This window comes from Trachypithecus francoisi, unplaced genomic scaffold (genome assembly GCF_009764315.1).
Source record: "Trachypithecus francoisi isolate TF-2019V2 unplaced genomic scaffold, Tfra_2.0 Lachesis_group20, whole genome shotgun sequence".
NCBI classification, from domain to species: Eukaryota; Metazoa; Chordata; class Mammalia; order Primates; family Cercopithecidae; genus Trachypithecus; species Trachypithecus francoisi.
Window position 1 is genome coordinate 72,029,327 of NW_022681466.1, and position 12,314 is coordinate 72,041,640.

The 12,314-nt window shown below is 55.0% G+C and overlaps 1 protein-coding gene across 18 annotated transcripts in view; it reads left to right on the top strand.

Annotated features, from left to right (window-relative positions):
• The window catches only part of RPH3AL (rabphilin 3A like (without C2 domains)), a 152,250-nt gene that overhangs the window by 120,442 nt on the left and 19,494 nt on the right, over positions 1-12,314 (top strand). For all 18 annotated transcript variants that reach the window (XM_033185245.1, XM_033185252.1, XM_033185242.1 and 15 more), the window contains one exon: positions 3,262-3,436. In XM_033185245.1, coding sequence (XP_033041136.1) covers positions 3,262-3,436 — 175 coding nt within the window. The remainder of the gene's footprint in view (positions 1-3,261; positions 3,437-12,314) is intronic.

Here is a 12,314-nt window from a genome sequence, read left to right on the forward strand (position 1 = left end):
TCTGTAAACTGTTGGGTGAGACTCTGTGGCCTTCCGTGTGGAGTAGAGGCCCATGGAATGGTGTGCTGGCCTTGGGGAAATGGTTGAACTTGTTGGAGCCTCAGTTTCCCCACCTGAAAAGTGGAGATAATAACCAAGCTTCCTCGAACACCTGTAATCACCACATGCTTCTGTTAACGGGGAGGAGACTGGCTACTTTCGCACTTTGTGGATTTTTAGACCGTGTGCCTTCATTACCCATTCAGATAAATATGTGTTGTAGGAAGGATTTGAGAGGCTCAGAAAGGGTTTTCCAAAGCGGGTGCCACGAAGCATCCATCCCACCAGACAGGCTCAGGCTGTTCAACAACCACACAAAAGCAAGCCCTTCACACAGGGTGGCTGGGAAAGCCAGTGAGAGATTCATGCCAGGGACCTCGTCTGGACTTGGCAGTCCGTGCCTGGTATTCTGCCCACAGACTACTCGGCGGTGCAGACGCACATCACTCTGAGTGGACGGTCAGTGCTGCTCAGGTAGGTGCGGAGTCTATGCAGACCCATGACTACGGTCGAGTTTCTCTAGGAACCATCCAGGCAGAGTTTGGGTAGAGAGCATGGTGTGTTCTTTTGCCCCTGGGATGACCCTGTGCACCTGAGCTTAGTAAAGGCTCTGAGAAGTCCTGCAGCAATGGAGCCTAGTAAAGGCTCTGAGAGTTCCTGCAGTGATAGAGCTTAGTAAAGGCTCTGAGAAGTCCCGCAGCGATGGAGCTTAGTAAAGGCTCTGAGAAGTCCCGCAGCGGTGGAGCCTAGTAAAGGCTCTGAGAAGTCCTGCAGCGGTGGAGCCTAGTAAAGGCTCTGAGAAGTCCTGCTGCAGTGGAGCCTAGTAAAGGCTCTGAGAGTTTCTACAGTGATAGAGCTTAGTAAAGGCTCTGAGAAGTCCCGCAGCAATGGAGCTTGGTTTAACCTAGTACTTTTCAAGTGTATGTGATTAGGAAACGGTTTTTTTTTTTTTTTTGGCCTGGCTCTTGTTAATATCCCACAGTATTAATGTGCAGAGGAAGTTTGGGGGGTGGGAAGCAATGTCTCAGAATCAGGTGGACTCTGGTCTTCTGGTTTTAAATTCTTCTAGTAGGGAACTGGCCCACCAGTGATAAAACTGTTTGTGTTTGCCAGGTGGGAGGAGGGGGTGGCAGTGGTGCCCATGGGCCTCTCCTCTGTGGAGAGGCTGCTCTGTGCCTGGCACTGACCCTCGAGGCTTCACGATCATTCTTGGGCCTGATCCTCAAGTCCTCCCCGTGAGATAAGCCTTGCTCCTGTGTTTGCCTAACGATGAAGAAACTGAGGGCCGGGGAGGTCAGTGTTTCCAAATCACACAGGTGCTGGGTGCCAGACCCCGGATGCAAATTCAGGATGTCAGCTCGGAACCTTGGCCTGCCCTTCTCTGAGAAGGGTCACGTCAGTTGAGGTGTTTGCAAAGTTTCGTTTACAGGCTCCCACGCCTCCTGACTCTACACCTTAAATTTATTTCCTTCGTCAGAAAAGAGACTACACAGCATGTGGTGTTTTCTGAAGGAGGCATTAAACATGTAGGGACCTTAACTCAGTGGCTGGTCTGAATCCCAATCGGTGACTCTAAGACGCACTCCTTTCTGCTACTGTTGGAGAGGCTGTCCCAGCTGAGAAGCCTTCAGAGAAGAGCTTCCAAGGGCTGTGATGTGGCCCAGCCCGGCTCTCCCTCCAGCCTCGGTTGGTCCACCCTGGAGCCCTGAGCAGAAGGGGCAGGAAGGAGGCAGGCAGGTGGCATCTTGTGAACACCTTCTGGGTGCCGTTTGCTCTGCTGAGCACTTCCAACTTTCTCAGAAGCTATCACAGTTAATCAATTTAATCAATAAGGAAACTTAGGCTCAGAGAAGTTAAGTAATCCTCTCAAAGCCACACAGTGCGTGTGGAAGCTGCCATTGATCCAGCCCCGCTTCCAGGGACAGCAGGAGTGGGGAGCCTGGGCGTCCAAGCTGGGGGTGGTGGAGGAACAGAGGGACCCCTCAGAGCTCAAGGGGTTGTGCATCCCAGACCAGAGCACCTCCCACCCTTTGAGTTCAGGGTGGGCATCCCTGGATTCCTGGGGCTCTGCCAGCCTTTGGGGATGTCTGGGCAGCTTGAGGGTGACTCCTCTCACCACTTCCCCAGGGCAGTGATAAAGGGATGCTTTGTACCTGCTTGGGCCCTGGCAGGCACCGTCTGACCCATCTGGCTCTCAGAGTTCCTGGGGGACCACATGGGGTCAAGAGGGGCTCCTGGGAGGCTCAGGACCCAAGCAGGACAGAACTGAGGCAGGAAAGAGGGTGGAAAGTCAGTGGCTGTGCCCTAGGGGCAGCCAGAAGCTTTGTGGCCACTTCTGAGCCCCTCTCCCAAGGGGCAGTGACAAACATGGTGAGAGGGGGTGACTCGACAAGAGGGGACTTGGGACAGCTGAGGAACCGTGGGTGTTGTCCTTGAGAAGCTGGGGGTCTGGGCATGGCACCGAGGAGAGCTGGGGGCTGGGGAGGTGTCTGCAGGACCTCGCGGCTGGGAGGGTCCGTCCCGTGCAGCCCTGTGCCTCGGGCCAGCAAGAGAAGGTGCCCGGGAGGTCAGCTGGCGGGAAGGAAGTGCCAGTCACTGGTAGATCTAGTGGAGAATCAGCAGTGCCTGGTGGCTTGTGGGCTTCCTGTCACTAGAAGTTTTCCAGCAGGAGCTGGACAGGCCTGGGGATGGGCAGGGGTCTGACTAGGCACCCTCTAGGATCCCGCGTTGTGGAGGATACAGACGGTAACAGTGGTCAGTTGTCATAAACATTTCTCATATACCGGGCCTGTACGGAGGTCCCTGCTCTGCAAGAGAGAAACAGGAGGACGTGGATTTGTCTTTAAAGCAAGCGTAGACCCAGGTGCAGCGGTCCCGGCTGCTGAGGAGGCTGAGGCAGGAGGACCGCGTGAGCCCAGGAGGTGGAGGCTGCATCACTGCACTCCAGCCTGGGCAACAGAGCAAGTCCTCAACTCTAAAATAAGGGAGAGAAAGAAGTAGAGAAAGAAGGTTTGGATAGTTCATGGGACTTAGCTCCTGGTTGTCCTGAGTCCTGGGAAGGTGAGTGACAGCCCAGCCCATCAGCCGGGGAGGGCAGAGCCAGCGTTCCCACTCCCACTCTGCTCCTAGCTCTCCGCGTCCTGCCTCCCGTCATCTGGGCGAGGAGCAGGAGGAGAGACTCCTCTGCGTCCTGTGCCCCACGCAACTCTCTCCCCAACTCAGGTCTGGAAGAGGTCGGGGGCCTGGTTCTACAAAGGGCTCCCCAAGTATATCTTGCCCCTGAAGACCCATGGCCAAGCTGATGACCCCCACGTCCGACCTGTGCCGTTGGAACCGGCAGAGCGAGAGCCCAGAAGCTCCGAGACCGGCCGCATCTACACGTGGGCCCGAGGAAGAGGTAAGTCCCCTCTGCCTGTCTCCCAGGATAGCCTGTGAAGTCTGGGTCATCAGGCAGCCCGGCAGATTGCAGGCACAAGGCCAGTCCCCCGTACCCTCCATCCACGTGGCTCATTCTGGTGATGCGTCCCCCTCGTGCCCTCGGCTGCACACCTTCTCCTGAGTGAGCAGCGGGGACCTCCAGCCGCTGACGTTTCCTCTGTGCAGGAGCGCGGCCGGAGGGCCCGGGGGGCACCTTCACATACAAGTTCTGATCTGGGGGCGAGGGTGCCATGAGCAGCACTCTGCATCTTCACAGAAATGGGATGTCCATTGAGGTTTTTTGCAAAGTGTAAAACCTGCGTCCTTCCCAGGCAGGCCCTCACCATCTCTTCCTGGCACTTGTGTCTCAGTAAGGGAGGACTCCTGGCTTCCGGGCCCTGATGAGTAAGGTGACTTTGTGCCCAGTGCTCCTGGGCGTTCTGGTGGCGGCACTAAGGTGCGTGTGTCCCAGGTGACCTCCCCACTTGGCAATGATGGTGGCACCTGGTTGTGGACTGCTCTCTGCAGTTTTCATGATGCTTTGATGTTTGCGGTTTTATTTTCAAAGTTCCTGGTCTCACCACAGGCTCGGAAGGTGGACAGGGCAGTGATTTAATGACTGCATTTTACAGACGGGTGTACCTGTGGCTCAGCGGAGAGGAGGGACATTCTCAGCAGGTGTGTGGCTGAGCTGGGATCCAAGCGCAGGCTCTTGCCCTCTCTGGTGTCTGGGTCCTTTTGCTCTGAAGTGCTCACGTTTCCGCCGAATACTTGGAGTCTGAGGGTCTTAGATGAGACAGGCAGAGCGGGGAGGGAGGCTCATTCGGATCATGGCTCATCTTGGAGGAACGGACCCGGGACAATAGACCTGGTGGCTGCTTCTCAGGGACTGTGGAACATCTTGGTCTTTGGTTGTGACTGACATCTGACCATCTTTATGTCATTCGGGCTTTTTTCTTGCTACAAAAGTAATGCATGTTTAGTACAAACATGTGAACGTTGTCCAACGACGTATGTAGACGTATAAATCCCTCATCCCTGGACCTGCCAGGCAGATCGGCGTCTGTGCCTTGGCGTGCAGCCTGCAGGCTGTTTGTCCTCAGCACAAACACCCGGTTCCCTCGTAGCAGCGTCTCCTCGCGGGTCCCACCAGGTGCTGTGTACGCTCTGCTGCCTGTGAATTCAGCCCCCGACATTGCTGCCGTGGACAGACTTTCGTGGGGACCGTGGGATGCAGTGCAGTGTGGACCGGGCAGGCGGCAAGTCCCTCAGGAAGAGGGGTGCAGGCCTGGCTGGGACACTGGCCTGAGGGGCACTATGGCCGCCCAGCCTGGAAGTGAGTGTCCGATTGGCTGGAGAAGGGGCGTCCTCCACCTGGTCCCTCTGCCTGCCACCCTCGGAGCCCAGGCTTTCTCCCGCTGAGCCCTGAGGTTTGTCCACGTCCCGCAGACAGTGGGAGCAGAAGCTGGTGGACACCTGCGGGTTTAAAATGCTGCTTGGAGCTGTTAGAGCAGGGGAGGCTGAAGGCCTGTGGGGCAGCTGCAGCCTATGCCCCACTTCCAGAGCTGTCACTGCCCGTCTGCTCCACGTCAGGGCACACACACGCTCACACACACACACACACACACACACACCGGCATCCATGTCCACACACGCGCACACACACACACACCCTGGCATCCACATCCACACACGCTCACGCCCACACACACACACACACAAACATCCACATACGCTCACACTGACACACACGCTCACACACACACACACATATCCGTATCCACACATGCTCACATCCACACATGCTCACACCCACACACACACACTGACATCCACATCCACACACACCCCCACGCACACATCCACATCCACACACGCTCACACCTACACACACATGCTCACACATACACACTGACATGCACACACACTCACACATCCATATCGACACACGCTCACACCCACACTCACATCCACACACACACCCACACACACATCCACATCAACACACGCTCACACCCACACACACACACACACACATATCCGTATCCACACATGCTCACACCCACACACACACACACACCCTGGCATCCACATCCACACACGCTCACACCTACACACACATGCTCACACATACACACTGACATGCACACACACTCACACATCCATATCAACACACGCTCACACCCACACACCCACATGCACACACGTGTACCCACACTTACACACGCACACACACACACTTGCTCACATGCACACACAAGCTCAGACACTCGCACTCATGCATGCACACATTCACACGTGCGTGCACACACACTGGCTTTACACATACACTCCCATGCACATGAGCACGCCCTGGGGAGCAGCAGAGCCCCCTCTCCTCAGCCATGCAGATTTAGCCTTTTAATTTCGTGGGCGAGGAGGGCAGGGGCCCCACACTCTTGCAATAGACATTGTTTATTAACTGACTTTGCACAGAGGCCAGGACAGACAATGTGGAGGCTCCCTTGTGTGAACTTGTGATCCCTCCAAGGCACCGACTGCAAACCCCCCTAGGACCCTCTGTGCCAGGCTCTGTGATTGTCCAGGTGACCCATGTGATGTGTGTCAGCCCCCGGGCAGCAGGGCGGTCAGGGCTGGTGGTCAGGCTGCTCGTGGCGGCTCGGGAGGCATCTGTAGCCACACACGGGTGGAGGGGACACCGCCTGGGAGGCAGGAAGGAGGCAGATAGTTTCTGTCCCCAGAAGTCCAAGTGCCAGGTGTGCAGGGCGACCACGGGGACCACGCTTAGGGGATGGCTCCTGGCCTGCCTCTGGCCTGTTCCTGAGTGGCCGCGGTGTGCCCTCTGATTAGCCTGTGCCGAAGCCGAGGTGTGTGCTTTCTGACTGAGCGGTCCCTTGGCCATCCCAGACCTGGCTGTGTACTTGCAGGGGACACAGGGTGGCTGCTGGGTGCCTGTGGGAGGCCAGATGATCCGGCCCGGTTGGAACTGTCCGTACAGCGCAGTCCTGAGCCTGGGGGTGGGGCAGAGGCCTGCCAGGGGACCAGCCCTGCCAGCCCTTCTGTGCCTTTGTGGTGATCCACAGGGCCTCCGATCAAGTCCTTGGCAGCCTTTGGGGAGGGCTCAGCCTTGCCTGCCTCTAGGAAGCCCCCTAAGCTGCCAGAGGCCACTGCCTGATGGCCCTTTCCTTCTCAGGCTGGTCTCACAGCTGTCAGGCTCCTGCAGAAGATGGCCCTCAGTGGGCAGTCCTGGGAGACTGGCACGGGGACTGGGCCTGTCTGGTCTGCTGACTGAGGACCCACTGTGGTTTTTCTGCCCCTGAGAGTGGCATCCCTGCCACCACCCCCAGCCCCACCAGCGCGGGCACCCCAATGCCAGGCAGCTAGCTGGGCTCAGGGCTGCAGCTGTGTGCCGCGTCGGAGCCTGTCTGACAAGCACGGCCCTCACAGCACCAGACTCAGCCCAAACTGTGCTCAAGTGGAAACAGAGTGGCCAGCACTGAGGCACGGTCCCCCAGCACACTGGCAATTCCAGGTGGGCAGCACCATGTCTGTCCTGAGCAGGCCGATTCCTCAGCACGTGGCAGGGGGTAGGCATGGGATAGATACTTGTTACATGAGTGAGCAAATGAATGGACGAGCCGCCCACCCACTCCTGAACGCCTGAAAGGCCTGCGGAGAGGTTTTCATGGAGGCCAGCAGGCTCCTCCGGTCGGGGTCTGCTGGAAAGTCCCAGGAGATACTCAGAGGCCGTGAAAACCACCCTCTGCTCTCACCAGACGCTGTTCCTCCTGGGACACAGCATATCCTCCCTGTCACTGGCCTGGAGCTGATCACAGCACCAGCTCACTCGCGCTCTCAGCCCCTCTCTAAGCCTCTTTGCCACCTCCATCCCTCTCTCCCTCTCTTTCCCTCCTTCTTCCCCCTCCCCCTCCTTCTCCCCCCCTTCCCTCCCTCTCCCCTCCCCTCCCCTCCCTCTTCCCCCCTCCCTCCTCCCTCTTTCTCCCTCCCCCCTCCCTCTGGCCCCCTCCCTCTCCCCTTCCCTCCCCCTCCCTCTCCCCTTCCCTCCCCGCCCTCTCACCCTCCCTCCCCCCTCCCTCCCCCCCCTCTCCCCGTCCCTCCCCCTCCCTCTCCCCTTCCCTCCCCCTCCCTCTCACCCTCCCTCCCCCCTCCCTCCCCCTCCCTCTCCCCTTCCCTCCCCCCCCTCACCCTCCCTCCCCCCTCCCTCCCCCCTCCTCCCTCCCTCTCCCCCATCTCTCCCCCTCCTCTCCCTCTCTCCCCTCCCTCCCTCTCCCCCTCCCACTCCCCCTCCCTCTCTCCCTCCCCTCCCCTTCTCTCTCCTTCCCTCCCCCTCCCTCTCCCCTCCCCCTCCTCTCCTCCCTCTCCCCCTGTCCCCCCCTCCATCTCCCCCTCCCCCCCCACATCCCTTAGGCTCATACACCTGCAGCTCCCAACTCCTTCAGCTTCTTCTCCTTGCATCCCAGCCTACCCCATTTTCTTTCTCATGTGCTGTTGGAAGAGGAAGGGTAATCAATGGGTACTACAAGTCGTGAACTTTTCAACCCACAGAGCAATCAGGTGAAAAGCATTGACGCTGCTGAGGTGGGTTCCTTTTTCTTACTCCTTTAAGTATTTTTTGTTAATTTTTTTTCGTTTTCTTTTTTTTTTTTTTTGAGACATTCTTGTTCTGCCACCCAGGCTGGAGTGTAGTGGTGTCATCTTGGCTCACTGCAACCTCCACCTCTTGGGCTCAGGCAATTCTCATGTCTTAGCCTCCTGAGTAGCTGAGATTACAGGCGTGCACCACCAAACCTGGCTAATATTTGTAATTTTAGTAGAGACGGGGTTTCACCATGTTAGCCAGGCTGGTCTCAAACCCCTTGGCCTTAAACAATTCACCGGCCTTGGCCTCCCACGGTGCTGGGATTGCCAGCATGAGACACTGTGCCAGGACTTTCTTTGTTTATTTTTAATTACATAAGAATACATGACATATTTTAGCAAGTTAATTCAAAAAGTGTATGAAAAGGAAAAATGTCTTCTACTTCCCTTCATCTCCAAACCCTTTCTCTGTGTTCCTACAAACATATACTTGATAAAGGGGTGGGGTTTTTTTTTTTTCGTTTTTGGCTTTTGTTTTAGCAATAAAAGTAGGCTCTCACCATCACTCTGCATGGTGCTTTCTTAAAAGAATATCATGAGCATCCCTCCAGGCCAACAGATACAGATTTTACATTGTTCATTTTCATGGCTGAGTAAAATCCCACAATATAGTGTATTTTAATGTAATTAATCACCTATTGATGGACATTGAGATCAATTTCTAGGTTTTTTTTTGCTTTTTTTTTTTTTTTTAATTTTAGAGTCAGGGTATTGCCCTGTTACTCAGGCTGGAGTGTCGTGGCGCAAGTGATCCTCCTACCTCAGCACCCCCGGTAGCTGGGACTACAGGTGCACACCACTGCACCTAGCAAACTTTTAAATTCGTATGTTTTTGTAGAGATGGGTGTCTCACTATGTTGTCCAGGCTGGTCTCGAAATCCTGAGCTCAGGCTGTCCACTCACCTTGGTCTCCCAAAGTGCTGGAATTACGGGCACGAGCCACCATCCTTGACCAACAAGATGATTTTTAAATTTTTTTTTTTTTTTTGAGGCGGAGTCTCGCTCTGTCGCCCGGACTGGAGTGCAGTGGCCAGATCTCAGCTCACTGCAAGCTCCGCCTCCCGGGTTTACGCCATTCTTCTACCTCAGCCTCCTGAGTAGCTGGGACTACAGGCGCCCGCCACCTCGCCCGGCTCGTTTTTGTATTTTTAGTAGAGACGGGGTTTCACCGTGTTAGCCAGGATGGTCTCGATCTCCTGACCTCGTGATCCGCCCGTCTCGGCCTCCCAAAGTGCTGGGATTACAGGCTTGAGCCACCGCGCCCGGCCAATTTTTAAATTTTTTTTTGAGGTAGAGTCTCACTCTGTCACCAGGCTGGAGTGCAATGGTGCAATCTCGGCTCACTGCAACCTCTGCCTGTCAGGTTCAGGCAATTCTCCTGCCTTAGCCTCCTGAGTAGCTGGGACTAGAGGCACGTTCCACCACGCCCAGCTAATTTTTTGTGTTTTTAGTAGAGACGGGGTTTTGCCATATTAGCCAGGATGGTCTCTATCTCCTGACCTCGTGATCGTCCTCCCTCAGCCTCCTAAAGTGCTGGGATTACAGGTGTGAGCCACCGCGCCCGGCCTAAAATGATTTTTAAATATTCATAAGGACACAAGTGTTCACAGGAGCGTTATAACCAAAGAGTGGCAACAACTCATAAGTCCGTCAGCTGATGAATGGATAAAATGTGGCGTAATCACACAGTGGAACGTTACTCAGTCATAAAAAGGAGGGAAGTGCTGATCCACGCTGCAGCCTGGATGAACCCTGAAAACACCATGCGAAGTGCGTGAAGCCGGAGACAAAACGCCAGTGGTGTGTGATCTCACGTGTACGAGCTGGCAGGAACATGCCGATGCACAGAGGCAGAAGGTCGATGGGTGGTGGCCAGGGCTTGGGGAGAACGGGGAGGGCCATGCGGGCTGACTGCTGGCGGGCACAGGGTCTCCCTCAGAGCTGATGGAAATGCTCCGAAACTAGATGGTGGTGGTTACACCAATGTGTGGCTACACGAAAAACCACTGGATTGTGTACTTTCTAAAGGTACATTTTATGGCGTATAAATTATGTTTCAATTTTTAAAATTCGTAAGGTAGAGAGAATGGCTTAACAACAAAAATCATTTTCTTTTTTGAGATGGAGTTTTGCTCTTGTCACCCAGGTTGGAGTGCAGTGGTGCGATCTCGGCTCACTGCAACCTCCGCCTCCCGGGTTCAAGTGATTCTCCTACCTCAACCTCATGAGTAGCTTGGATTACAGGCACCCACCACCACGCTTGGCTGATTGTGTATTTTTAGTAGAGGGGGTTTCTCCGTGTTGGCCAGGCTGGTCTTGAACTCCTGACCTCAGGTGATCCACCCACCTTGGCCTCCCAAAGTGCTGGGATTACAGGCATGAGCCACTGCACCCGGCCAAAAAACATTTTTTAAGAATAGCAAGGGTAGGCTGGGTACACCAGCTCAGGCCTGTAATCCCAGCACTTTGGGAGGCCAAGGCAGAAGGATTGCTTGAGTCAAGAGTTCAAGACTAGCCTGGGCAACATAAAGAGACACTGACTCTACAAATAAATTTTTAAAACTTAGCTGGGTATGGTGGCACATACTTAGCCCCAGCTACTCAGGAGGCTAAGGTGGGAGGATCACTTGAGCTCAGGAGCTTGGAGCAGCAGTGAGCTGAGACCGCACCACTGCACTCCAGCCTGGATGAAAGAGTGAGACCCGTGTCTCTCAAAACACAAAACAGAATCGCAAGAGTAGTGGAAAGAACAGCCAAATTTTAGAGCTTTCTGTAAAGTTACTGTATTCAGTAAGAACAGTATAGTATTGGCATCAGGATAAACAGAATATTTATTTGCAGAATGAATCAATAGACAAGTGGAATAGACAAGAATAGAGAAACGGTAGCCTGAGAATGTATGGACGCTGGCCATTAGTTGCTTTTCAACTCAGTGAGAAGCTAACAGACCTGTCTTAAAATGGAGCTGGTGCAGTTAGATTTCTTTCTCCTTCTAGGTGTATAGAAACACATCACACATAGATAAGATGGAAATGTTAAAAATAACGCAATGGAAGTATTAGGGAAAGAGGAGACGTGTTCCCGTCCTCTGTGTTACCTCAGGGAGAGCCAGCGGCTGCGCTGCAGATGCAGGACAGGTGCGCTGACTACCTGAGTTTGCTGCTCTCTCCCTCCCCGGGACGCTGGGTGTTGATTCTGGCCAAGGATTTGCCTGCCTTGGTGGGTCTCAGCAGGGCATTCCTTCTTTCCCCAGGAGGGGTTGGGGAACGGCATGGCCTGAGTCCCTCTTGGTACCTGGCCCCAGGATCCGCCTCTGAGCGATGTCTCTCCCCCTCCACCTGATCCCTGCCAACAGTGTGCTCTGCCCTGCCCTTCCTGGCATATCGTCGTGCGTATATGACAGCAGCAAAGTCAGCTTTTGCATGTGGCCTGGTCTCTTTGGTCCTCTGTGGTATATGAGGTGTAAATGGTGGCACCGGGGCTGCAGGTTCTGGGGTTGTGACACCGTTAGAGCTGGGCTCACCCCCTCTGCAGGCTTCTTTCCTTCGAGCTGGATTCCTACCCTATGCACAGAGTAGCCACACCAACCTGGCATATTTGAGTAGCAAGAGTATATCTTTTCCTGATAAAATACGGAGCTCAGAGGCAGGAGTGACGGCTTCGGTCCGGCAGCTGAGCGATGCCAGGACGGACGTCTTTGCAATTCTTCTGTTTCCCTCATGGTCACAAGACGGGTGCTGCAGTTCCAGCTGTCACTGTAAAGAAAGGAACGATAGAGGTGTGGCTGGAGGAGCAAGGCTGCCTGGAGTCGCTACACTGGGAGTGATTCTCAGATGGAACGTTCTTCGCCTCCAATGCCGAGGACAGCTAGCAGCCTCCAGAGCCATGACCCAGCGGCACCGCTGCCTAGGTCTGCCCCAGAGGGAGTTAGTTCCTTCTTTTCTTTTCTTCCCTCCCTTCCTCCCTCCCTTCAAGACAGGGTTTCACTCCGTCACCCCGGCTGGAGTGCAGCGGCTCAGTCTCAGCTAACTGCATACTCGGCTTCCCGGGCTCAAGCAATCCTCCCATCTCCGCCTCCCCAGTAGCTGGCCGTGTACTACCGCACCTGCAGGTAGATTTTGTATTTGCAGAGATGAGGTGCTTCCACGTTGCCCAGGCTGGTCTCGAACTCTTGAGCTCAAGGGATCCGCCCGGCTCAG